Consider the following 27,951-nt stretch of genomic DNA (forward strand, 5'->3'; position numbering starts at 1 on the left):
CTCCAAACACTTCCAGAGCTCCTCGCAGAGCTGGGGTGTCTGTCCAGAGGGAAGCTCAGCCCGTCCCCCCGCCGCCCCGCTGGTTAATCTGCCAGGGGTTCCTCAGTAGGGCAAGCTGTTGGGCCGGGCGCGGTGGGGAGAGGCCATTGGCGGGTCCGAGGTGGACAGGTGTTCCGCAGGGTCAGGACCCGCCCCGGCAGCACCGCCTGCCCCCTCCCCCGGCCCCCGGCTCCCCGAATGCAAATCGCTGCTTTGCCTGGGCCGGGGGCCAGGCGCGGGGGCCCTGCCAGGGGGCGTGGCCCGAGGCCCCCGCCCCGCCGCGCCGCGTGCTCACCTGGGGCGTGTGGCAATCCCGCCGCGCCGAGTGCTGCCCGGGTGGGCGGGAGGGAGCAGCGGAGCGCGCTACGGCTGCGGCGACGGCTCCGGCGGCGGCTCCCGCGGCGGCGGCGGCGGCCGGGGGCGGGAGGAAGGAGACCCTGGCTTCCCCGGAGGCCCGGCTGGGGCAGCCGCGAGGGGCCTGGGGGGAAGCTGGCTTTGGCCCCGCCTGGGGCAGGATGGTGAATCTGGAACCCATGCACCCAGGTGAGGGGCGGAGGGCGCGCGCTCTGACAGGTGTCACTGTGCTCGGGCAGGGGCGAATGACAGGGGCGCCGCTCTCGGGGGGTCTTGTTCCCCAGCGGCCAGGAGAGGGCAGTGTGGATAGCGGGTCGCCCCGAGCTGGCGGGCGCAGGGTCCGTCTGGGGGACTTTGGGGAAGAATGAAGGTAGGGACTGCGGTGGAGGGTGGGAGGGCTTCTGAAGCCTCGCATCCGGAGAGCGCTGGCATCTGGAGAGCGGCAGCCCTGTGGGACCTGGGCGTGCTGAGCTGTGGTAGTCTCGGGGAAGTTGCCCTGTTCACTGGTTGCAGAAGGGTGGCTCACTGGCTCAGCCAGGGGTGTGGACCTTGGAGTGCAGAAGTGAGAGAAATACGTGTATCCACATGTTGCGTGTTTGGTGTCCCAGGCATTTACGTGAAGTATGGGGAGAGTGGATATTGGTAAGGTCTAGGGGGTGCCTAGGAAAAGTGAGTGGAGCTGGGCATTTACAGAGGCACACCTGGGGCAGGTGCCACGGTGCACACGTATTGATCAGGGCCTAGGGAAGCATGTGTCCGTGTGTGTCAGAGGTGAGTCTACCTGTGCCCATGTGTGTTGGGAGAGGAGGTGGAGCAGACCCCACCCGTGAAGGTGTACCTGCTCCCCTGCTCCGTGAGCCTAGGCAGTGCCGTAGGCTGGTGCGCGGCGGGGCTGGGGAGTCCGCGTGCGGGGGCTGAGCCGGAGCTCTTTGGGACGCACAGGAGGAGAAGCCTGCACAGGACCCTGTGGGAAAGCGCTTCCATCTCTGTGTCTGGGGGGTGAGGGGGGCAGTGAGAGATACATCCTCTGTGTTCTATGTCCCATGGATTTAGATACCAAGCCCTCCTCTCCTCAGGGGTGGGAACCTAGGCCATGGAAATGCTTTTCTGGGAGTCAGTTTCCCCTGCGTGAAAGGTCTATGGGCATGGAGTGAACCAAGACCCCTCCATTCACCCTGCTGATCCCTCCTTCCACAGCCAGGCAAGGACTGGAGCTACTAATCCTGGAGGTCGGACTTGGTGTCGGGGTGGGCCTTCTGGAGGTCTGAGGGCCTGAGCAGAGACGGACTGACGTGGAGAAAGCTGAGCCTGATTTGGCCATTTCAAACCAGCAACTTGCCTCTTACAGGGAGCAACACCCAATGAATGACCTTCATTAAGGACTTCAGGGCTGTTGACGGGAATTTTGTTACCTGCTCTCCTTTCTGGAGGAAGAGTGAGGGAGTCAATTCTCATGACCTACCCCAAGGAGCAGGGCAGGCTGGAGGCTTTGGCCCTTCCTGGAGCCGCCAATCCTTGAAATCAAGCAGCAGTGGGTGCACGGGGGAAACCCAGTTTCCCAGACGCAGTCCTGGTGGGGCTGAGTGAAAACCAGCAGACGGTGAGGTGTTAGCTCTGAGTGGATCCCCAGGTGCCAGGACATGCCAGGGAGGGCTCGGTGTGGCGGAAAGAATCATCCAACTGGGTATCATCCAATGGTTGGGGAAAGTCCATTTTCAGACCTCGTAGCACCAGCATGGAGCTGGACATAGCTGGGGGCAGATCCCGGGTTCTCCTTTCTCCACTTTCCACCAAGAAGGCCTAGGTGTGCATGGGAGCAAAACCTGAAGGCACACCCCCCAGTGGGAAGTTGTTTAGGACCAAGATCAGAGACTTCCTGGGGGTTTTCCACCTCATTGTCTACTAGGGGCTCCTGCTCTGGGGGAAGTGGGAGGAGGGGGGGCAGCTGGGACCCAGCAGGGAGGCCGCCTGGGGGCTAAGAGGATCTAGCCCAGAGCAGGAAAGAGAGGGTGAGGTTGAGGTGAGGAGGCCAAGCCCTCCATGCCTGGCCTGGGAGGAAGCTCCAGGCTGACGCTTTTCAGAAGCCCGGGCACCTCCCCCAGCCCTGTCCCCTGCAGGCAGACACAAAGGGGGTGATTGAGCTAAACCCAGGGTGCGCTGACTCCTCAGGCGGGTTCTCCGTCCACCTGCTTACCTCGGGTGGGTGACCTGAGTCATCTCTCTACATTTGCTTGCCACTGCTCCCCAGCCCGCTTCTGTAGTCCATCTCCCCTCAGGGCTGCCTGGCCTCCCTGTGAGGTTTCCTGGCCTCTCTGTGGTGTCTGGTTCCCCTTTGGAGACCTCAAAGGGATCGCTCAATTTGGGACTTTCTGTGGGGCCTCTCTAACTAGGTCTCCATTTGAGGGCTCCCTTTGCTGGGTCTTCTCAGTGGGCTTTTTAGTCCGGGATCATCTTTGTAAGGTCTTTCATCGAGGGCCCTGCTGTGGGGTCTCTGAGGGAGGATCCGTCTATGGAGTGTCTCCCTGGGGGCCCCTCTCTAGGGTGTCTCAGTCCAGGATCCTCTCTGTGGAAATCTGGTCTCTTCTGAGCCCTACTTTTCCCCTCCCAGTGATCCTGTGTCCTGCGGATGCGTTATAAGCAGCACTTGCCCTGTAAATCCCCAGTCCTAGGCCCTTGGGGATTCCCCCTCCGTGGATCTACTGCAACAGTTTGGGGGGGGTTGGAGGGGGAGCAGGGGCACACAAAGTAATGCGTAAGGTCCCCCACTCAGCAGCTCCGCAAGCACTGCGGCCCCTGAGTCAGCCCATCTTTTTGCTCTGATAACCTGGGTACCAGCCGTGATTCAGGTTGGCCTGGGACCTCAGCACTTTGTATTTTGTAGCACACCTCTCACGTGGAACACAAACACCTGAGCAGGCATGACGTCACCAGACACAGGGGCACCCAGGCTAAGGAGGGGCTCCTCCCTCCCAGGCCCAATGCAGGTAGACAAGAGTCAGACAGAAAGCTCAGGAGGGAGAGAAGAGATGGAGGAAACAGTGGGAAACCAGCTGGAGGGGGACACCTGGTTAGTCCCAGAGCATCTCTTTTTTGCCCTTTTCCTCACAGTGAGCTGTTCTCTATCAGCGTTGGGAAAGGAGGATCGAGTCTCACAGACTGATACCAGTTCCAGCTCAGGACCATTGGGTTGGAAGGTCTCTTGAGAGGAAGTGCATTTCTCTTGAAGAAGAGGCGAGAAGCATCTCCTCCAGGGGAGAGTTGGAGCCCTGGCTCGCTCAGAAGTAGGACCGGTGGCCCCTTGAATTCCCTCTGGTAGAAGTGCCTGAAGCAGTGGGTGTGGGAGGGAGAAGTCAGGAGGGAGCTCCAGTTCCTTCCGAAGAGATGAAGATGGACAGTAGGAGAGAGAGGAGTGGGCCTTTTGTTTTCCTGGCGTAGCCTGGACCCAGGAGGTCCAGGACACCGTGGACACTCGGCCTGCAGCCTGGGGAAGTGCTGCCCCTTGGACTTTGCTCCTGCAGGTTCACACACACATCCTGGTTCACAGATGTGTAAGGAGGGGCTGCTGCTGGGTCATGCCAAGGCACAGGGAGGTCAAGGCCAGCGGCCAACATTTCGCTCCAGCTTCAGCGGGTGACAGCGCCGGTGAAGCAGATGAGGGGCTGCGTCTGGTATCTGGGTTCTTACACAGACCAGCTGAGCCTCCCCAGGGAAGGGAGTGATGGCAAGGAGCCTCCTCAGTTGCCAGCTGAGATTAGAACAGCAGAGAAGCCTGACCGCACCCCACACCTCTCTCACTCACCTCCGGCATGTGCTGTCCGACAGGCGAAGGGTTGTGGCGTCTCGGCGAGTTTCGGTGTTGGCCCATTTTTAGGCTGAGACCCACGAGTTCGTCGCACCCATCAGCCTCGGCCTCCTACCCAACAGGAACAGGTTCTCAGTGTCTTAACATCCTATGGGCATTAAGAGGTTTTACAGATCATCTCAGCCTGACCCTCCATTCAGACTCAAATCCCTGTCCAATCCCGAAGTGTCACAATGTTGCTCCCATAATGGGTACATCCAATGAGTAGATGTCCTGGAAGAGTGTGGAGCCTTTGACTCCTTCAAAAGTTAATTTTAGACATGATTAGGACTACCTTTTATGCTAATTTAAAAGATCAGAGAGATGGCTTTTGGGTAGAGTTAAAGGTGGTGCAGGGAATGGGTGTTGGAGGAGTGTTTGGGTTACAGGCATAGAATTACGGTTTAGCTAAAATGTCACCCTTCTTAAACGTCAGATGTTTGAAATAAGTTGATTCAGAATACCTGGTCATCATCCCACCCTCACTACCTCTTAAACTCTTCTTGTCCCCATGAGCGTTTTTCCCATGAAGTCAGAATTGGGAGAATGCAGATGGCTTCCCAGATAAAGGACAAATTACGATACTGCTTAGACAGAAAAACCAAAGCCGTTAACTGTAATGGAAGAAGGGGACTCCGATCGAAGCCTAAGTATCTGTTTAGTTAATTCATTTATCACGTGCTTCCTTTGTGCCAGGAACTGTGCCAGGCGGTTTTCATTCAGTATCTTATTTGCTCCTCACTATAACTCTGGGAAGTATCATTTTTCTCATTTTTTTTTTTTTTTAGCTGAGAAAACTGAGGTTCAAATATGTGGCCAGGGTCCCCCTGTGCTAGTTAGGATGGCACTGGGATTAAATCCAGGTCTGTCTGCTGTCAAAACCCATGCTCTGAATTCCCAGCGCCACTGAAGCAGGTTTAAAAGCCCACTGAGAGGGCTTCCCAGTGGTTGAGAGTCCTCCTGCCGATGCAGGGGACATGGGTTCGTGCCCCGGTCTCGGAGGATCCCACATGCCACGGAGTGGCTGGGCCCGTGAGCCATGGCCGCTGAGCCTGCGCTTCCAGAGCCTGTGCTCAGCAACGGGAGAGGTGGTGAGCACTCACCCCCTCCCGCCCCCTCCCAGCAGTCTCTGACGTTTTCTCTGCACTGTTGAAGGATCCCTATGGGGAAGTGTAACTGAGCCGATCTATAATAGGCAATGCCCAGCTCCAGCGTGGCCCTTCATGGGTGGGACGAAGCTAAGCCCATTTCCCCCCTGGAGCAGAAAGCGTGGAGTAGCAGAAGCCCTTTGCAGACCTGTCCGGGTGGCCCACACTAGTTACTCTGCATATTCATGCATGACAGACTGTACAAAAAGTTTCAAACTGCAGCAGGAAGGACTTTGGTTAGGCTGGAGAAATGCCTTCTTAAATGTAGTGCACTGAGAGGGGTGGCAAGTGTGGCTGCAGGGTTTCCCCTAGAGGTCTGTAACCACGCAGGACAGTGTGGATGTCTGGGGAGGGCTGTACGGAGCTCCAAGTGTTTACCTGGGAGTCATCACTTTGACCGGTCTCAAAACTATTCCTCAAACTACAGTGGCTCCCAAGGTTGCTTACTCCCTCCCCTGCTCCTGGGGTGTTCCAAGGGCTGTAGAACCTCGGGACTCCCCATCTCTGTCTTGCTTGGCATAACAGTCACCCCTCCTGCACTGCAGTCACTGCATCCCCTGGGACCACACTTTAAACCTCTGCCAGAGCCACACACATCATTGCCCTAAAAAAAAAAAAAAAAGTAGAAGAAGAAGAAGAAATAAAAGTCGGTTTCTTCCTGCTTTTCCTGGGGCGGAGGTCCACCCTTCTCCCTCGTCCTGGTCATCTCCAGACCTCAGACATCCAGACTGTCAACTGCCCAATTATGTGGCCCAAATTAAGACGGGCTGCTTACCCGGGATTGGCTGGGGGGCCGGGTATGCAAATTGGCTCACCAAGACTTTATCTGGTTTGAAAGAGTTAAAGTGCTGCCCCAGAGAAGGGGGGGGGGGTCAACATGATTTGAATAAAATATTCTTCTGTCTTTAACGGCTTCAGTATTGGGGTGGTTTCATAAGGAGAGGAGCTGAGAGTGAGTTAGCTCAAAGTTGTCTCTTTCCTTCTCTTTGCTGACCCTTGAGGAGACTTAGGGGCCTCTTAGGCAGCGGCAGCTGTCTGTTGTGGGTAAATGTTTAATTTACTGAAATGAAGCAGGGCAGAGAGGCCAGACCCGCAGCACTTGGGGGCTGAGACAGGGGGCCTTGTGTAGGTCTTCTCTCTCCGCGGGACGCTGACCCGCCTGCCATCCCTTTCTTACTGAGAACGTTGAAGGAGTAGGAGAGAAGGTAAGGGTTCCCAAGGAGGGCCACACAGGAACTAGGGTTTGATCACCAGACAGTGGGTTGACCTCTGAGAATCAGGCAGAGAATAGAGGCAGGATTGGCTAAAAAAGATGAGAAGGGCAAGCCTTGGTTCAAGGGTGCTCTTACCTCTCAAGGTAGAGTTATTATGAGGGGGAGGACGGGAGATGGATATTTCTTGTGCTACTTTAAAAAATAACAGACATCCCCCAAATCCCAAAGGAAATGAGGATGGAGAATGAGGAGCCTTCTCCCCCATTCCCCTCCCTCCGCTGTACCCTTCCCCTTGTTAAATTTTTACCAACTGAGCCTGGTGATAGAAGGAAGTGGCCGTGAATGATGCAAAGGGGAGAGACCCTGCAGTAGCACTGGAGAAAGGGGGAAAGGAGGCAAGCCTGGGACGAGGGGATATGTGCTCCAAGCTTATGAATATTCTAATAGTTGTATGTTTAGGAATCAGGAATTTGAAAGTCTGATGCTTGTTGTAATTACCCATTCATCTTCGCTGTTTAGTTAAAGCCACATATGTCATAGCGAGAAAAATTGTGACCTGTTACTAAAATCAGTTGTGTTCTCCCTGCAGATATCAAGATGAGTGGGGATGTAGCAGATTCTACAGTTGCTCGAAGTGCTCTCAGCCAGGTGGAGACAGGTAAGGGTCTTCTCTTCTGGGAAATGAAACAGAAAAGCAAGGGTAGGACAGAGTTACTGGAATTCATCGAATAATGGAATAACGTGGTACCTCTTCCGGCTTGGTCTTTCAGCCAATCAGACCCAAAGGCTGGGTCTTAGGAAATGAAGGGATTCCCTAGAGACAGGGGGTATGACCCTGGAGCCTTTGAACAGTAGACATCGGTATACAACGGAACAAAGCCTCTGAAACTAGGCTAGGAAAGGGCCAGATCCTTAGAAACAAACAAGAAGTCAGGGAGGAGATTCACTTTTTTTTTTTCATTTTTAAGTAACATTTGTTTTTTTGCTTTTAGCTTTTTTTACTATTTTTTTAATAGATCTTTATTGCAGTATAATTGCTTCACAATACCCTGTTAGTTTCTGTTGCACAACAAAGCGAATCAGCCATATGCGTACACGTCCCCATATCCCCACCCTCTTGAGCCTCCCTCCCGCCCTCCCTATCCCACCCCTCTAGGTCATCGCAAAGCACCGAGCTGATCTCCCTGTGCTATGCTGCTGCTTCCCACCAGCCAACTATTTTACATTCGATAGTGTATATATGTCGATGCTACTCTCACTTCGCCCTAGCTTCCCCCTCCCACCCCATGTCCTCAAGTCCATGCTCTATGACTACATCTTTATTCCTGCCCTGCAACAAGGTTCATCAGTACCATTTTTTTTTCAAGGCCCCTAGAAGCAGCAGGCTGTGTTCCCAGCTGCTACTGACTGACGGAAGTCAGAATGTGTCTCTGGTAGATGGGAACTAAGGCCTTTTAACCCCAGATTTCTCAATAATCCTACTCAAGGAACTAATCAAAGAGGCCCATGGACAAGTGTTCCTCTTCCAAATTACATGCATGTGGGTGGCAAACAGACCCAGAAAGGAGGGCTTGGTGCCTTTAGATGTCTTTGCTTTGTGAATAAAAGGAAAAGGAGAGGGAAGAGTTGAGAAGAAAGTTTCATAGCTCTCTCTCTCTCTCTCTTTTTTTTTTTTTTTTTTTGCGGTACGCGGGCCTCTCACTGTTGTGGCCTCTCCCATTGCGGAGCACAGGCTCCAGACGCGCAAGTTCAGTGGCCATGGCTCACGGGCCCAGCCGCTCCACGGCATGTGGGATCTTCCCGGACTGGGGCGCAAACCCGTGTCCCCTGCATCGGCAGGCGGACTCTCAACCACTGCGCCACCAGGGAAGCCCCTAGCTCTCTCTTTTAACTCCATAGTCCAAACCTTGCTTTGAAAACTCCATATAATTAAAAAGAACTTGAAGAAAGATGAGCATAAGTTGTAACACCACCAAATAACTTTAATAGTATCCCAACAAGACCTCAATTAGTCTTTCATCTGGATCATTAGAGGCATAGAAATTAGAAGTGGAAGAGAATCGATGTCCCCCAGAGCTGAAATCTTTTCCCAAGTCTTCAGGTGCAGTCTAGTTCCATTCTTGAAGCTAAAAGACTCAGGATCAGGGACACGATAATTGGGGGTCTTGTGGAGGCATCTGCAGCATACATTTACCATAAACGTTTCTGCCCCTCCGCCCTCAATTTAGTCTTGAAACTGTCTGTTTACACGGGTAGTGGTACATGTTTTATACTTTGCTTTGTGTCTGGGAACAGTTAAGCTTGGAGAGAGTGGGCCAATTGCAACCATTTGTCAGTTGATTTATTAGCTGAGTATGTTTAAAGGTCTGTAGAGTGGGGTATCTGTTCTCCCCAGTTGTGAAGAAAATTCCCTTTCATCTCCAGAACTCCAGCAAGGCTTTCATATCAGTTCACCTGATGAGTAGTAATAGGTACATCTCTGCTCTGAACTCTTCCCTAGAGAAAAACCAGAGTCCAGAAGCCTTGATTCAGAAGTTGAGTCACCCTTTCCCAGTAGCAGGCTGGCTAGAGCTGACCCTGTTCACCTGGGCCAGGTATATTGCCCCAGGTATGTGGTGACACAGCTAAGAGAGTGTCCATGAGGGTGGAAGTCCACACTTAACAGGATAGCTCTGGTGCTCTGTTATTAGTTACGGGACCAAGTCAAGACAACTGTGTCAGGAGTGAGAAGGACCTACATGAGACCCTGAAAAGCGATCCAGGAGACAGAGGGAGTTCAGAACCTGGGGATTAGGAAGGTTAAGGCGTTACAGGCAGTCTCAGCAAGCTCTGGCCTCCTGTCTGGGACTGTGGGAGCTTGAAGGAGAAAGGTTGAAGGAGAAAGAGTCTGAACATAAACTGGGACTTTCAGAATACGAGTGTCATCTCAGTGTCTGCCAGTTCAGAATGTGACCTTGGACCAGCCGCTTTGCTTCCCTAGGAGGCAGGAACAGATGACCTTTGAAGAGTGTGGGTTTAGAATCAAACAGACCTGGGGTAAGAATCACAGCTCTGCTGCTGACTGGTTTATGTGATCTGATGAGTTAGTTTAGCCTGATCTCTTCTAAAGAGGACAATTAATGTCCATCGTAGAGAGTGGGTTGAGGGTTAGCTGAGATATTTAAAGCCCTCAGCACAGTGCTTGGCACATTGACAGCTGCGGTCATCATTTCCTCTAATGGCATCATTAAGATTCTGTAATATACACAACGAGACTTGATGCTAAGTGTTCTGGGGCTGCAGGTAGCTGGGGTGCCCTTCTCCCCTTCACTCAGGCCAAGTGGATCAACCCTACAGGTTGATTTTGTTCCTTCCACCATTCAGGGAAAGAGTCTGTGTGGGTCCTCCTCAACTCCAAAGAGTCCCTTTAGTTCATCTGTCAGAACGCCTCCATTCCCAGATCCTTCACTTCTAGCGGCTCAGCTTGGTGGCTGGTAGCATCCTTACTTAGGTGACTGTCAAATTACTGCATGTTTTTAAGGGCAAGAAAAAAAGAGGCAGCTAATTAAAGTAACCAAGCTTCCTGGAAAGTCATTCTGACTCATTTTCTACAGAGGAAAACTTATCGTGAGTCACAGCGATTACCAACTTGGTTTAATGGCTTCCTTTGGATTTTTAAAAGGCAGATTCCCCTCCCCAACAGTGCCTGAATTAAGGGGTGGTTTGTCTCTGGGTTTTAAAGAAACTATAAACAAAGGTGACCTAGAAAGCCCCAGCTCCCTGAGAGCACCCTCTGTGTTGTGTGAAATCCCCAAGGTGCATGAGGTGGGAGCTGGGAAAGGGAAGTGAATTTCCCCTCCACACTGGCCAGGACTGCAAAGGAGAGCGATCTCTAGTCCAGACACAGACCTCCCGGTTGGTAGAGACGTGGCAGGGAAGCTAGCTCATCCTTTCCTTTCCTTCGGTCTATGAGGAAGCCGAGGCATGGGTGGACAGAGGAGAAATTCAGTGTCTTTGTGACAGCACTCGGGACCAGAGAAGACTCCCGATCCCCTGGCCAGTGTTGTTTCCACACCCTGCAGAAGACTGAGGCCAAGCTGTTTCTAGATTTCTGAACTATCAGCTTTTCTATCCTTCCTCTTACTTCCCGTTTTTACTTTTCCTTCCTTCTTGAGACTGACACCGATTTTTTTTTTTTTCCGGTTCTCAACTGAGTGGTTGATAAGAACATAGCCTTACCCACATTTCAAAAGCTCCCAGCTCCATAACTGACAATCCCCAAGCACCCAAGCAGATAACCCTATGACTTTTGACCACTCTGGTCACAGTGTAGCCTCCTACACAGGGGGAGGACAAATACGGTGGGCTTGAGAAGAAGAAGGGAAAGGCCAGTCACATCCACGGAGCCTCCTTCCCATACCCAGGCCCGTGGAGCCAACTGTACATGCATTACCTCATTTAATTCTTACAATTGCCATTTTTATCAATGAGGAAATTGTGGCTCAGAATGAGAAACTAACTAGCCCAGGATCACACAGCTTCTAACCAGTAATCAAACTCAGTCCTGACTGCAGTCTATTAACTCCCTGCAGATTATTGGGCAAATGTTTTCCCACCCAGACATTTATTTTGCTCCCCATTAAGGAGGGTTTGGGGCTGGATAGCCTCTAAGGGCTGAATTTTTAAAGATGTGTATGCAGTTCTGCTTTTCCATATTCTCTGCCATCAGTTCCCACACTGTGCATTTGTGTGGGGACTTCCTCAGCCCTGAGCTCTGCCCGTCTACCCCGTCACCTCCCTCAGCCCCTATATCCCCTCCTTCCACCACCCCTCTCAGCCCGCTCTCCTTCTGACACCTCCAGCTGCCTTGCTCTGTTCAGGCTCCGTCCTCTTCTCTGACCTCGCTGGCAGTCCTCGCTTGTGTCAGACCCTGGGCTCAGAAAGATGACGAAACAGTCCCTGTCTTCCAGGAGCTTTCCTCCAGGGCTTCATAGTGGAGTGGATCACAGGGCCAACCTGTGTTTGGAAGAGCACGTTCAAACAGTGCGTTTGGACTTTACAACAATTCTGTGAGGGTAGATGGCACCATCCCACTTTGCAGACGGGGAAGTTGAGGCTGGTTAGCTGATCTCCCCAGGGTTCTGTATCTAGCAAATGACAGAATTAAACTTGGGTCTTTCTAGTGACTATTTACCCAGAGATGGTGGTGGGAAGACTGGGGACCAGCACAGGAAACCAGGGACAGAGGACACAAGAGAGTGGCGGCATCAGGGAGATGCCGAAATTATGGCAGGCGGCTCCAGCCAAGGGGCTTGGCTCTCCTCCTTGGCCAGAGGACAGCCAAGCCCCTGCTGGGGGGTTGGTCTCATCCAAGAGGCAGAAGCCTTGTCTGGTGCCAAAATGTGCTTGCTGGGGAAGAGAGGGAAAGAGCTGGGGTCCACTTACTCCCTTTGGTGAACTGTGGAGAGGGAGAATCTGGCCTTGGAGAGAACTGTCTCCATCTCTTCTCTCATCCTGGGCCAGCCTCACTGACACACCAGCCCCGGCTCCCCGCATTCTGCAGGCTCAGTTGTCATGGGTGGAGTGGGGGTTTGCAGGCCCAGATGACAGTGGAGCAGATGCCTTAGGACCCTTGTGCTGCTCAGAGATCTGGGAAGGAAGGGCTCCACGAGGGGAGCCCAGGGGAGGAAAAGGGGAGCAAGAAGGAAGGGGGTGGGGACCGGACTCTGTTCAGTCATCCCTTCCTGCTGCCCTTCTTCTTTGCTTCAGTTGCCTATCTGAGAGGTGAAATGGCTCACCGTGTCCCACCGTCCGGAAGGACCATCCAGGGGAGCTAGCTGTGTGGGGACCCTTTGGAGAGAGTCTCCTCACTTAAATCTGGCAACTTTCTGCATGGTTTTAAGACGGAATGGACACGATTATATAGGGGAGCCCAGAGAGGTTAGTGATTCTCCTTAAGGCCCAAAGAAATAATGAGTAACTGACCCAAGAAGAGAAGCCCCGTCTTGGTCAGTTCATTCCTGGGACCTCGCCATCTCCACCCTAGTGAGTCCCCAAGAAAACAGCTAAGGATAAAGAAACTACGTCTCACTGCGACGAAGAGGTGCAGTTCCAGGCAGAAACAGGTGGAAGGCTCTAGAGACGTGTGTGGGTTTTAACCCAAATGTTTATGGAATAAAACTATTCTTTCAATGACAGAGAGGACGAGAGAAGTCTAGGAAGTACCTGGGGTGAGGTGAGACTTGGGGGAAGGTGCAGAACAGTCTCCTATTGACAGCTCTTTCTAAATGAGACACACAGGCGCACGCGTGTGCGTGTGCGCACACACACATACACACACCCTTTTATGATTAAATGACAGAGTGGGTGTGAAAGCACTTTGCAAAGTGAATGTCACCATACAAATACAGTCCATCATTAGGTTGATAATTATCAGAAACGTTCAGGAGACAAGACAAAGCTCTGTCACTGAGCAGTGTGGGACAAGTCTGCTTGTGCCTTAGACTCGAGTTTCCTTGTCATAATATGGCGGGAGAGAGGGCTTGAGGGAGTAAAGTGAAGAGAATGAGCTGGGTGGGCTCTAGGATTCAAGCCTGATGACTCTGGTCCTGTGCCTTGGTCTGTACCCACTCTCTCCCTTACCTCTCTGGAGGACAAAAAGGAAGCCACAGCCCCTCCAGATGTCCAGGGGGAACTGACATGAATCCCTGGATTCTGAGAGGATATCTTGTCCATACCTCTCTCTTCCTTTGAAGCCATTTCAAAACCATCCCTGGAAAATAAAGGAGCCTGTTCTTAGAGCTATTTTCCCCTCATTTATCTTCCATCCTTAAGAAAAGCTAACCCCACAATTTCTCTTGGCCACCTATTCTTGTAGGATACAATTCTCAGTGTCGGAAGTCCTTTCCTATCTCTTGTCTACAGCCCTCATGCTGCAGCCTAAGCCCCTTGCCCCTGGTTCTGGCCTTCTCAAACCAGAGTGGCTTCCATCTCACCACGTTTCCAGTTTCTGTGCAGGGGGATGAGGAGGTACTAATTCACCATCCAGGCTTCATCCTGTGGCTGTGTGCGCCAGAGGTCCCGGGGGAGCAGCCTGTGGCGTCAGGAGGTACCTGCCTGTAGCACACAGAGAACCTCTGCAAATAGAAGAATTACTACAGCAGCTCCCACCTGTGCCACACTTTCTCACCCATCTAGTCCCAAACCCAAGCCCACAGGGCAGGACCATGCTGCTCAGATGAAAGTGTTTTTAATAGCAGTGGTTTTTTATATGCTGCTTGAAATCAGGAGGTTTATAACACATTCGTGTCCAGAAATGAGTCAAGATACTTTAAAGTCTAAGCACACTATATATGAGTGTGTTAGGAGTGTGTATGTCACAATCTCAAGAGGGGTAATAGTCCATATGGACTAAATTAGTACTTGCCTCTGGGTAGCAGGTATGTTTGTAAATATAAAATTACGTTAAACCTTAGCACCAGTGCAGGTGGATGAGCCAAGTCCTGCCTGACACCCGTCCCTCTTCCTCTCGGAGATCTCTTTAAGGAAGGCCACCTTCCCCACCCCAGCTGCCATCTGCAGCCCCCAGAAGAACATGGACCTCCTTTTCTCTCCAGCCTAAGAGGGAACAAAGCGAGGGGGCCGGGTGGGGGGGCATCTGTGTGCTGGCTTTTACCATCTGGAGTTCCGCTTGGTTTCATCAGCAGTCATTCCTTAGGGCACCGCTTCAAACAACGCGGGCTGCAGGACCGGTCGTTTTACTTCCGGTCTGTCACAGAGCAGTCCACAGTCCCACCGTGCAGGACTGGTATGCAGCTCGTACCCACCACACACATTCAACAGGGCCCAGACTTGTCTCCACTGCGTCCACAGGGAGCGCTCACTAATGACGTACTTGGGGTGCTGTGAACATTTCTAAATTCTTACTCTCTGTGTTTGGATGCATCTGGTCTCCGACCTTAATGAACAGCTCAGACCAGCCTGGCTGTTGGACCACACTTGGAGGTGCCCTGCATTAGAGGATAAGACTGTGCATAAGAATGCCCCTTTCCTTTGGCATCCCATGGGCAATGGGTACATCTTATGACCTTCTTAGCATCCCTCCTACTCCCACTGTTGGTGCCGTGGGGGCAATGATGGGGAGATCCAGCAGGAGAGGTCAGTCCCAGGCTATCCTTTGCTGCCAAGGGTGAAATGACACCCACCCCCAACCTGCTACCAACACACACACACACACACACACACACACACACACACACGCCCTGAGCAGCGTCCAGAGACTCAACACTGTAGCTTCTGGGCCTTAGCCCTTCACTAAGGCACCCAAATTGCAGCCCCCCTCCCTCATAAGCTGTGAGTAAATGCTTTTGGTCTCTTGGGTCCACCCTCCTCCTTAAGAAACAGTTACAGCAATGAACACCTGGTGTGGAAAAATGCTGAACAAGTGGAAAAAGAATTTGAAAAGAAATGAGCAGCCAAATTAGGGTTACGTCTTCGGGCTTGAAGAGCAGCCCCGTCTGGAGCCTGTGCCCCGCAACGAGAGGCCGCGATAGTGAGAGGCCCGCGCACCGCGATGAAGAGTGGCCCCTGCTCGCCACAACTAGAGAAAGCCCTCGCACAGAAATGAAGACCCAACACAGCCCTAAATAAATAAATAAATTAAAAAAAAAAGAGTAAATCCTATTTAAAAAAAAAAAAAAGAGCAGCCCCAATCCGGACAACTGAAATGCAGTTACACTCCGTCCGCCCCACTCCCAAACACACAGACACACACACGCCCAACTCACACTCACGTGCAAACACACACGACTCACACAATCCCCACCTCAAAGCCCTCAGGGCAGGTTGGGCAGTCTGGTGGTGGGGTACACCCACTGGCAGTCTTCCTTTCTGGTCAAGGCTCTATCAAAGGCAGGCTGGGGTGGTGGTGGGGGGTGGTTTGTGAAACTACAGGAAGGGTAGGGGAGACGGAAGTTGGAGTCTCTGCCCGCATTTGCTAGTGGGTCCCCCTCGGGAAGGGAAGGGCTCTGCCAGGATGACCCATCCTTAGGAAGAGCTGCTGAGGGGAGAAGCAGGTGCAGCTCCCCTTGCCTCCTCTCACTCCCCACTCCCCACAGCCAAGGGGAAGAGGGGCAGACACGTCCTTAAAAGGGAAGCCCCTTGAGGTCATCCCAACTGGGGCTGCGTTCCTCTCATTGGAGCCTGAGGGTCTGGTAGGACAGGGCTGGGGAAGCTGAGCGAATGACCAGAGTCCTCAAAGGAGGCTGAATTTCATTTCTAGGGACTTCAGCCACAGACAGTTCAAAGTCCCCTCCTGGATTCTCCATGGGCTTAGAGCTGACTGTGGGGGAGCTCCTGGGTAACAGCAGGGCCCTGGGAGACTCAGGGACGGCAGGCCTTTGTGCCAAGCTCGGAGCACGGGAAACAGAGCTGCAGGCATCTCCCCAGAAAGCACTCGTGCTGTTGACTCAAAAAATAATAGGTGTTCATTTGCATGGCATTTTACATACAGGTTCCGTGCCTGCTTTCCATCTCCTATCACTGGCACCACCGAAGCCCTCTAGGTCTCTCCTCTCCTGTCACCCCCTCTAGGGGCATCGCTGTGTCCTCCAGACTCCAGAACTTCCTCACCACCATCCAGCCCATCCTCGGATTAGGCTAGCCTGAGGAAAAAACAGCGGCTGGTCTCGCTTGGCTGAGACCAAATCTGGGTCCAGATTTGCACTAGAGAAGCAGGCAGGAAGCCTGGTGGGTCTGGGCCCCGTTGGGCACCTCGGTGAGGGGTGCCCCCCCCCCCCCCCGCCTGCTGGGAAGAGGAACAAAAAATCTAAGCCAGAGAGCCCAGAGAGGGGCCAAAAGGAGAGGAAACCCAGTAGTTGCTATGACGATGGGGTCCTGGCGCCCAATTTGCATAGGGCAATGATTTCCATACTGCTGGGTGAATTTCCATATCCCTGCCTCAAAGCCTGTTGGGGCAGGGAGTGGGGAGAGGGGAGAGGTCATTTGAAATTCAAATGAGGATGATTAAGCTTTTCTTGAGAAGGGAAGCACGCACAAGAAGGGTTAAGCCTGCTGGGAAATGTCTGCTCTGGACTCCAAGGTATCAAAGGGAGGTAGCACTGGGCTGGCTGCTCCCACCCTGTCCCTGTCCCCTCCCCTCAGGCCCCTGGAGGCCTGAGGGTGGTTGGCTGGGTGGGGTATTTGTGACCTCTGCCTCTCGGGAGAACCAGCTGGGTCCCCGTCCCCGCCTAGCCCCAACTCAGTTTACCCCAGCGTCACAGGATGCTTGGGCTCTTAAGGACCATTGAGTGAGTTCTGGTCCTGGACTCAGGCCTGTCTCCCTCTGCTGACAACAGACTAGTCATCTCAGTTTTTCTACCAGTGAAACTGGAGAAACAGTCTGCACCTTCTCGTGTGGTTGAGGAGATGTGAGGAGAGATGGAATCTGGACTCATCTCTACCATGAACCTGTGTCAGCAAGTCACCTCCCGTCTTCAGGCCTGAGTTCGTGCATTGGACGGAGGGTCTGAACTTGAGAGTCTCTAAGATCACTTCCGGCTCTAAGATGCTGAGATCCGTGAGCACATGCTGACCCTTTGTGCTCACTGGTTATTATTTGAAAGGTGGGGGTTGCTGTACCTCTCAGTTCCTGTAACGTGTTAGGAAGGGCACTGCTGCCCCCAGCTTACCAAGGCGGAGGCATTAAGGGCATAGACTTTGGAGCCAGAGTCTGTATTTGAATCCCAGCTTTTCTACTTACTAGTTATATGACCTTGGGCTGGTTACTTAATGTCTCTGCTCGGTTTCCTAGACTGTAAAATGGAGGTAATAACAGGGATAGGCTCCTAGAGTTGCCGTGAGGATTTTTTTTGTTTGTTTTTCTTTTTTAATATTATGGAGAGTAAGGAATTTTTTTTTGATTTTTTTGGCTTTTTTTCTTTAATAAATTTATTTATTTATTCATTTATTTAGGGCTGCGTTGGGTCTTCGTTGCTGCACGCGGGTTTTCTTTAGTTGCGGCGAGCGGGGGCTACTCTTCGTTGCGGTGCACGGGCTTCTCATTGCGGTGGCTTCTCTTGCGGAGCATGGGCTCTAGGCGCACGGGCTTCAGTAGTTGTGGCACGTGGGCTCAGTAGTTGTGGGTCGTGGGCTCTAGAGCGCAGGCTCAGTAGTATGGCACACGGGCGTCGTTGCTCCGCGGCATGTGGGATCTTCCCGGACCAGGGCTCGAACCCATGTCCCCTGCATTGGCAGGCGGATTCTTAACTGCTGTGCAACCAGGGAAGCCCCTGCTGTGAGGACTGAATAAGCCAACGTGTGTAAGGCCCTTAGAGCAGAGCCTGCCATACAGTAATGCCATTTGCCAGTATTAGTATCAGAAGGACAGAGTGTCCACACGTGACCCAATGGCCAATCTAGGGGCCCTCTATTAGGAATATGGGCTGTCTCCTGAGTAGACCTACCTGTGAATTCGTTCACTCCTGGCCAACACACTGTCCTATCCACCTGCGCTTGGGAGTGGGAAGCGTGCTTTGGTGAAGGACCCTCAAACAAACTGACTCCAGGCAATCAGGAAATGGCCGGAAGAAGGGGAGGGAGTTGGTGGAAAGACCCCTCCTCCCAGGACCCAGTGTTTAGGGATGGTACAGATTCAAGGAGACTAGATGATGTTTATAGTTCTGGAAAAATCTTTTTTTCCCCCCTCAAGTTTCTGTGGCGACTCCATATGTGTTTTCGTTTGGAGATAGTATGTCAATATATACTGTGGTGTGGTCAGCCTTGGCTGGTGGACAGACGTGGGCTTGAGTTTCTACTCGGCAATTTACTAATCAGTAACGGTGGGCAAGTTGATTGACCTCTCTGAGCCTCAAGTTTCCTCATCTGTAAAATGGGGATAATAAGAGCACCTACTCACAGGGTGGTTGTGAGGATTAAATGCTCTCCTGTGTATAAAATTTAATACAAACCTTGGTGCATAGTAAATGCTCAATAAATGTCAACTATTAATTAATCCCTATTATTTGAAAATAGTGTTCTCCTGCCAAAATGTTTGAAAATTCTCTGATCTAGTCCCATTCTCCTATTTTATGGGGAAAGAGAGTGGGGTCAGAAAAGAGGAATGACTTTCTCAAGGTCACAGCAACGGGTTGAGATCCCTGTTTCTTTAAAAGCCCTTTCCCTACCCTAGAGGCAGTCCCCTGTCTTATGCTTTTGTTTCCTTGTTTTGTTGGACAAAGTCTCCCCCCTCCCCATCACCCTTCCCTCAGAAGTGGCCCCTCCAGCCCTAGGAACACAGGCCCCAGAAGGAGAGGAAGCTATGTTACCCCGCGTGAGGGAAAGGGCATGGCATGGTGTCTGGATGCGGAAGACGGCTGTGTGACATTAACCAGCCCCGCCCTCTCTGAGCCTCACTGTACTCACTGGTGAAACAGGAGTTCTGGAATCCCGGCTCTGTAGAACTCACAGGCAGGCGAGACTCTAATAAGGACTGGATACGAAAGTGCACTGCACAGAAAGGAACAAACCCAGTGCACGCCCCAAGACCCATGCGTGTTGGCCAGCGCACCAGCCCTGCAGCCAGAGCCCTGAGATCCAACTTCCTTTCCTCCAGCTCAGGCGCCACGGCCCAGCCTCAGTTTCCTTATCTGTAAAACAAGTTGTGAGGTATGAATGAAACAAGAGTGTATCTGTGGCAGCTCTCAGAAGTGAGAGTTGTTCTACAAATGTGAGATAGCATCTCCCATCTAAGCTTTCTTACCACACACGTGCCCCTCTGAGCTGCACAAAGGACATCTGTGTGCCCACGTGAGGACCAGCGCCCGGCTGCACGCCCCTCTCGGTAGCTATCCCTGCTCTTCCCACCCACCCTTCTCACCCCCACTTCACTCAGTCCCGGGAAGGGGGTGGCGAAGTGTCTCTTACCAACCTTAAACCTCTTTGAACCTCTTCCCCTCTCAGGGCTGGGCAAGGAGTAGAGAAGGGGCTGGTCTGGAGGTGACCTTTAGGGAACCCCTGGGCTATGGTGGAGAGACAAGTCTAGGCATCGGAGCTCGGGCTTTGTTCCTGCTTTGCCATGTGTTACCTGTGTGACCTTTAGCTCGTCACTCATCCTCTCTGGGACTTAGTTTCCCTACCTGTGAGTGGTGGGTGCTGCACTGGGAGTGTCTGTGTGGTCCCCTCGAGCACAAGAAAGTTCTGATAGAAAAGTAGCGACCAAGGTGCTTCTCTGACCTGCGCTTATTTAGGAGCGATGGGAACCCTGGGTTTCTTTAACAGAGTTTTTCCTTTAAAGTTGGATTTTTATTGTTTTCTAGGGTCAGCAGATCATGAATGGAGACTTTGCTGGGGAACCTGGCCCTTTGGCCCCATTCCAGGCGGGGGCCTGAGTCCCTGGCCTCTTCAGCATAGCCTCTGACCATGCTGCCCACTTTGGGCCTCAGTGTGAGGCCAGCAGGAGGTACAGGGGCAATGCAGGGGGCCCCAGAGAGCCCCATCTATAGCTCAGACTGAGAAGAAACAGGAATTTTATTTCCTAAAAAATTCGAAAACCTCGGCGAGGAGCCTTTCATTTATCAAAGAATGATGACAGATAATAAAGGGAAGTCGGAGGAGGCTGGGCTTCCCTTTTAGCAAAGGTGGGCAGTGAGTGCCTTCCTCAGCTCCACGCTCCTGACATCTGTGTTAAGGGCCTGCAGACCAAGGCTTCGGGGTTCAGCCTCATGACTGTGCAGGTGGAGAAACTCACTGGAACGCTCACACAGGCCGGGTTGCAAGGAAGCCCTGAGGTCAGTCGCGTTTACTCTGCCATTCTAGAGAGGAAGAAGCTTTAACCCATGAAAATCCCCAAAGCCACAGACGGTCAGAGGTGGAGGGACCCTGTAAGACCATCCTGTCCTGGGGTAGCAAGTGGGTTTCTTCAGGAGAGCTGTTTCTGATCATCAGTGGTGGTCACTATGCACTGAGTTTAGGAAAAGGAAGCAAGTGAGGTGGTCCATTAGTGATGTCTGCCCTAGGCATGGCTCACAAACTGCATCTTTGCATCTGCTATCCACAGCCGGGGACACTCAGCTGGTGGAGACCTGAAGCTCAGATCTCCCATCCCCTATGCCGGTGTTCTTCCCACAGCCCATCAAGGACATCCTGTGTCCTGTTCTGCAGGTGGCTTCAGGGGCCAGCCTCAGTTTCCTCCTGGGCATTTTCTTTGCTCCTACGAAGCAGGTGGCAGGAATATAGGCCGAATTTTTTGTTTTAACATGTAAGGAAAATTGAAGGCTATGGAGGTCAAGCAACTTGCCCAAGGTCCAGCATAAAACAGCCTTTGAAGTAACCCTCAAGCTCAGTTTACAGTGTGTTCTCTGTACAGAGCTCTGACCATTAGGCAACAGTGCCCAGTTCCTTGGAGGGATCTCAAGTAACAAAAAAGGTAGGCATAGTGTCTGTGGGGTCTTGGGGAAAAGTGTTTTGACTGGGTTGAATGACCTCACTGAGAAGTCTCGTGGTTTGCTCTGGCGGCTGCCTGCCCAGCAGTGCTTCCAAGGTCCTGGTTGCTTTAATCATTGCTATCCCAGGAAGTGGCAGCACATTTGCCAAGTGGTCATAAAATGACAGGGGAAGTCTTGCTGGGTTAACCTGGGAGCGGAGCTGGTGAGAAGAGAAGCAGCCCGGAAATGGGAGAGGTTCGGCCGCATTGCAGAATGCTCTCTGCATGTTTACCAGGCAGGAGTGAAAATCCTGCTGGAACAGGATTCCTGTGCTTCCACCTCCCTCACCCAGAGAATTGCTCCCCAGGCAAACTCACATCCCAGCGCTGCCAACGCATGCAAATCAGCGGGCCTGTGAGGCTGTGGCTCAGAGGTGGGAAAGCAGAGGGCTGGCGCCGGCTCCTCCTGTCTACTGTCGGACAGGGGTCCTTGCCAGGTGGCTCGGACTGCTGACCTGGTGCCCACCAGATGCCAGGGAAGGAGAGGCAGAGGCGGAAGCTGCCTTTGACCCCTGCGCACCTCCTACAGACTGATCCATGGCCTTTCTCATGGGGACTCCATTGGGTATTACGGCCATCCTGGCCTAAGGAAATTCTATCCAGAATCCCGGGCCTCCCCACCAATTCAAGGTGCCTTTTACCCTCTTTTGGTCACTAAATCCCATTTTCTATGAACTGGAATGTTGTCTTCATAATTAACCCAAATCCCTCGAACTGTATTCTCGGCCTCTTCCTTTGTCTGGAGCTCTTTGGTATAGATGAACAGTTCTGGGTACCGTGTGGGACCAGGGAGATTCAGGAGTTGGGCCATTTAGCTGGAGCTTGGATGGAGTCCTCAGACGTTGTCTGAGTTTTAGAGATGCTAGCAGTGGCGTTAACGCTAGCGTGGGAAGGATGTACCACGTTGGGACTGGAGACATGGGTTTTTGTCTTCCCCTGAGGATCATTCCCAACACATGCCCATACTTTAAAAGCTCTGTTACTTCGTACATATTATCACTTAACCTTGTTGAGACTCAGTTTTCTCACTGTAAAATGGGGGTGAGTAATAAGGCTTCATTTTCCCAAAGGCAGAGCGCTCGCCCTGATCATCTCTTCAGGTTCCTCCCAGCCCCGTGAGCCATAGTTCCAAGGTGTTTGCGCTCTGGCTTTCTTGCTAGAAGCTTCATGGTCCAGAGATTCCCAGGAGACCATGAGAACCGAAAGAGGCTTGGCGAGACCTTAGCTGGTGTCCCTTCCAGCTTGGCACAGTTCTTACCCATCTGCCCCAAGACATCCAAAGAGAGGATTCTGAAGCTTCCTTTGTGAGCCCTTTCTGCCCCATCTCTGCCCTCTGTGTTCATATCTTTTAGTTGTGGGCAGAACAAACAGGACAGAGGGAAACGGTGGGGAGAGTTCTTTGGTCCTTCCTTGCCTCCCTCTGCAAATGCTACACAGTGACCAGCTTCTGGGAAGGGAAGAAAAAGCCCTGGTACATTTCAATCCACTGCATTGAATCCTAGGACTTTAGAGATGGGAGGAATTTTCAGTCCCCTGAGATCACCCGAGAGCCTCCTCTTGATATTATCAAATTGCCCCTCAATTCAAATACCACTTCTATAACATCCCTGAAATAAGCAACCTCTGCCTGAATATTCCTAGCAATGGGGAGCCCTGTTGATGTGAAACTGTGGGTTTCACTGCTGGACAATTCCATGTTTTACAAAATTCTTCCCTATACTGAGGTGAAGCCTGCTTCCCAGGAACCTCTACCAATGACCTTTGTGGAGCTGGGTCTTTGCAGCTGCAGACTAAGCCTGTTTCACATCCATGCCAATATTGGGGGAGGAAGGAAGAGTACACTGACATTTACTGAAGCACTTACTATGCACCAGGCACTATGCCAAGAAGATCTTACAAATGTTCCCTCATTGAATTACTTAAGAATTTTTTATTTTGAAAAACTTCAGATACATAGAAAAGAGAAGAAACAGCCGTAACAGCTGTTAATGAACAGCCGTATACCCATCACCTGGATTTAATAGTTGTTAACATCTTGCCATGTTGGTTTCATCCTTTTGGGGGGGAAATATTTTATTTTTAACTTTTTATTTCAAACACACGCAAAGGTAGACACTGAAATGATGAGCCCCATATACTCATTGCCTACTCTCAACAACCATCACATTTCTGCCATTCCCGTCACTGGAATATTTTCTTGTAAATTATAGACGTTATAACATTTCAATCCTAAATATGGCAGCATGTGTGTCTAAAATGTAAAAGACATCTAAGGGTAAGTGTTCTCCTCTCTAGGCTAAATGTCCTTTCCTCATTTGGTGTGACATCTAAGCCCCTTACCGTCTTGGTCCTCATGTTGCGCAGCCCAGTTCATCAGGGTCCCTTTAAAAAATGTTGCCCTGAACTGGACGTGATGCTCTCAGCAGAGATGTGCAACGGTCTGCATGCCTGCTGATGCACAGGATAGCATTAGCTCTTTAAGCAGCTACACCACACCTGTGCAGTACACTCAGGCCAATACTGGCTTCAGTCAACTGAAATTCTCCCTTTTTGGGTTTCTTTTTCACATGCGCTTTTTCACTAGCGCCAGCCTCCTCTCTCTTCCCCTCCCCACAAGGAACTGCAGTTTGTTTATTTCCAGATACTGTCTGCCAATAAACAGAAATGGGAATCACTTTTTTGTTTTTGTTTGGGAGGGAGAGTTATATTATATTTCTTTAGGAGATTTAACCTCTTTGAAAATGTAAAATACAGAGTATAGATATTTTGATGGTCAAGTATCTTAAATTATGCACACTTGAAGTTTTAATCACCATATGTATCTGCTGTGTTATTCCATTGCTCTAGTTTGAGGTTGGTTATTGGTATTGTTGAAAAAACTCTTTATCAGGTTTCACATTGTAGCCCAGAGTCTTTTGTTTAAGCTTTATTGAGGTGTAACTGGTAAATAAAATTGTAAGATTTTTACAATGTACATCATGTGATTTGATACGTGTATACATTGTGAAAGGATTCCCACCATCTAGTTAATTAACACATCCATCACCTGTATATTTATCTTTATATGTGTGAGAGAGAACATTTAAGTTCCACTCTTAATTAATCTTAATTAATTTTAATTAATTTTAATTAATTTTAATTACTTTTAATTATACAGTACAGTGTTGTCAACTATAGTCCCCATGTAATACATTAGATCTTCAGACATGATTCATCTTATAGCTGAAAGTTTGTACCCTTTTACCAACTTCTCCCTATTTCGGAACCCTTCCAGCATCTGGCAACCACTTTTCCACTCTCTGTTTCTATGAGTTTGACTCTTTTTCATTTTTATTTTTTGGATTCCACGTATGTGATACCTTGCAGTATTTGTCTTTCTCGGTCTGGTTTATTTCACTTAGCGTAATGCCCCCAAGGTCAATCCATGTTGTCGCAAACGGCAGGATTTCCTTCTTTCTCATGACTGAATGTAACCATGTAACAAGTTATATATACATAACATTTTCTTTATCCATGTACCCACTGAGGAACACTTAGGTTGGCTATAGTGAATAATGCTGCAGTGAACAGAGGAGTGAAGCTATCTCTTTGATACCCTGTTTTCATTTCCTGTGGATATACACCCAGAGTAGGATTGCCAGATCGTATGTAGCAGATAGGCTAAAGGTAGGGCATACTTTTGAGCAATTTGACTTCTTTAGTTGCCTACCCAGTATGAGGTAGAAAATTAGCTTTCTGGGTTAGAGTAGTTGTCAAAACATAATTCTCTAAGTGTAAAAAACTCTTTACTTTTTTCTCCTTTTTTTGGGTGGTAAAAAACATACAATATTAAATTTAAACATAAAACGTAAAATTTAAACATAAAATTTACCACCTTAATCATTTCTAATTTCAGCCTCCTCTGTCTTTTATGTATACAATTGACCTTTTTTAACCTAAATGTAGGGCTTAGATGTATTCCTGTTACATTCTATGTTGTTGGTTTTGGCCTCTTATTAGAATCGACCAAAATATTTTCTAATCCTGATTTCATCATCCAGTTGTCTGAATTAATCTCGCTCTCTGCCTTAAATCACTTCCAGATTTGATTGGCATCAATACTGCTTATTTGCCTAAACTGTTGATTACAGTCTAGTACTTGGTCTTCTCTGTGTTGGACTTGGGATGCAGTGGGTTTATTGCGAAAATTGTGTGAGTATGGGAGTTGCAAAATCCAAGCTTTGGTCCGAAATCAAGGTCTCTGAGGCTGTGTGACCACCGCAAGGTGCTCCCCTCTGAGGTTGGACTTCAGTATCTTTCCAATGCTGAAAATAATGCTCCGGCCCCTCTGTGTGTCTGTCCTGCTTTGTTTGTTTTCTGCAAGTGGCTGCCATCTGTCAAAGCCAGAACTTGGATAATAGAATATGATCAGGTTTCTGCAGCTGGTGGCACCTGTGATGTCTTAGATCTGAATAGAAGATTCGTTTCTGTAGCAGTTTCTTAGTGATTTGGATCAATTAAACACATAGTCATTCAGTTCCTACTATGTGTTAAACACTGTTTTAGGCTCTTGGGGTACAAAAATGAATAAGATGTATTAACCCTGGCCTCTAGGAGCTCCCAGTTTCATGAGGGAAACAGACACACAAAACACTGACGTTTAAAAAATGTGGTAGGTGCTGGAAGAGGTATAAGTAGGAGAGGTGGAAACGTAGAGGAGGAAATCCCTCATTTTGCTTTGGATAAGTTTCATGGAGGACGTGACATCTGAGTTGGGTCTTGGAGGGTGAATGTGTATATTCTAGGGAGAGAGGGCATTCTAGTCAGAGGGAACAGCGTGTGCAAAGTCCCTGACAAAGGAGCAGGCTCAGCCTGATGGAGGAGTGGCCCGGGACGTGTGGAGCCCAGCCCGCAACTGGAGAGTGCTTCCCAGCATATAGTTGAGCTTTACTGTATTCCTGGGAAGTGGGTGGAATTGAAACTATGACCTTATTTTGCCATCAAGATGCCTGACGCTCTGGAGCTTCCTGTCTTGACCAAGGTCACACAGCTTGGGAGCGATGGAGCCAGGACTTGAGCCCTAATTCTCAGACTTCAAGTCCAGGACTGTTTCAAGTATGCCCTACTACTCCTGCACACCACAGCTTAAAGGGGTAGAAAACAAGTTTCTGGTGATTGTGGACCAGTATTTCCCACAATATGGTGATTGCATCCCTTTCTTTCTCTAGGAAAGAGGGGTGCCCTCCTCGCTGTTTCAAAAATGAATAAATTGGGTCCTGGGAATGGCTTGTCGGTCACCTCTCAACCTAGAGCATTAGGGCAGCAGCAGAACCCCAGTGAGCTTGATCTTGTCCCAGAGTTGCCAGGCACCGCCTCCCAGGCCTTTCCTGTAGGCTGGGTGGGGAGAGGTGCCAGGTGGAACAAGGTCCATGAACATGGGAGAGAAGCAGGAAGAAGCAGCATTAAAATGAGGGCTGAGGCCGTTTCCCCTCAGCCAGATCTGGAGAGAGAATCAACAGTGTCATCAGAAATGAACTAGCGCCTGTATTAGACTACGTCATGGTGTCTCCACCTAGGCCCCCAGATGCTCTGAGTTCCTTCTCCCCAGCCGGGGGAAGCCATGTCTCCTGAGAATACTCTGACCTGCTTAGCAGTGGAATCAGAATCGGAGGTGAAGTCACTTTGGGGGACTGAACCTTTATTCAGTTCCCAGTGCTGAGCTAGTGCCACTCTCTGCTGCCCCAGAGTAAAGGGGTCTGTCTCCTGGGAGGCCTGGCTGGCCTGGGTCCCTCCAGTCCAGCCATTCAGTCAGCCTGGGACTCCAGGAGGACTAGGTCATGATACCGATGCAGGCCAGGATGAGTTTGATGAGAAGGGGAGACTCCATGTTCAGGCTCCAGGCGCAGCAGGTGCGTCCTCAAGGGGAGAGACCTCTGGAGAAAGACCCTGGAGAAACTCCTGGACAAGAGAAATTGTTCTCTTGTTGGCTGGTGGGTTTTAAAATTAATCTCCGCGCGCTGTTTGCTTATCTTTTGCGTTTTGTGGATCTCACAAAAAACACTCTGACGGCATCCGCAGATATCGAAAGTAAAGACTTCTTAATTGTTCACAATCCCGATGACCTCTCCAGGATAGACTGTTTTGGCCCTCAAGGTTTCTCCCCCTTTCTAGGTCTCATTCACATGTATGTTATTACCTCTTCTGGAGGTAATGATATTACACCTTCTCTTGCCTTCCAGACGCCATACCTGCCTGGTCTTCCTCCTACCTGAGTGCCCACTCTTTCTTAGTCTCCTTTGCTGGCCCTTCCCCATCATTCCCAACCTTGACCCTTTTACTCTCCTTCATCTGGACTCAGTTCCTTTGTAAACTCATCAAGTCCTATGGCTTTAAATACCACCGATAAGCTGAAAACTACCCACCCTGTACTTCTGACCTGACACCTAGCCTGAGTCCAAACTCCTTTCCCTGTCTCTCCTGGGATCTTTAACTGGCATCTCAAAGTTAACACGTCCCAGAACATAGCTTTTGATTTTATACCGCCAGCCAGCTCCTCCCTGAGTCACCCCCATCTTGGGGAATGACTCCACCACTCACTCCATGGAGAAAGCCCAACCCTAGGAATCATCCTGTCTCTCCTTCCCTTGCACCACTCCTTGCAGCCATCAGCTGGCCCTGTCAGCTATCAATTCAAAATCCAGGTCCTTCTCACTACCTGCACGGCTGCCCTTCTATCCTGCACACTGCTCCCTCTCATCTGACCCACTGCGATAGCCTCCTGGTTGTTCTCCCTTCCTCCTTGCTCATCCCTACAGCTGATCACCGCAGGTGTAAACACTTAAGTCAAATCATGTCACTCCTCTGCTCAAAACCCTCTGATCACTTCCCAACGTCCTTGGCATGAAAGCTGAAGTCTTC

At 50.7% G+C, this 27,951-nt stretch overlaps 1 protein-coding gene across 1 annotated transcript in view; it reads left to right on the forward strand.

Moving 5' to 3' along the window:
* Positions 1-554: 554 nt before the first annotated feature.
* The window catches only part of POU2F3 (POU class 2 homeobox 3), a gene marked incomplete at both ends in the record, with an annotated part of 78,873 nt that continues 51,476 nt past the window's right edge, over positions 555-27,951 (forward strand). The window contains 2 exons of the mRNA XM_079929392.1: positions 555-582; positions 7,186-7,254. Of these exons, the coding sequence (XP_079785518.1) occupies positions 555-582; positions 7,186-7,254 (97 nt within the window). The remainder of the gene's footprint in view (positions 583-7,185; positions 7,255-27,951) is intronic.

The sequence above is a fragment of the Stenella coeruleoalba genome, assembly GCF_951394435.1.
Source record: "Stenella coeruleoalba genome assembly, chromosome: 8".
Taxonomy (NCBI): domain Eukaryota; kingdom Metazoa; phylum Chordata; class Mammalia; order Artiodactyla; family Delphinidae; genus Stenella; species Stenella coeruleoalba.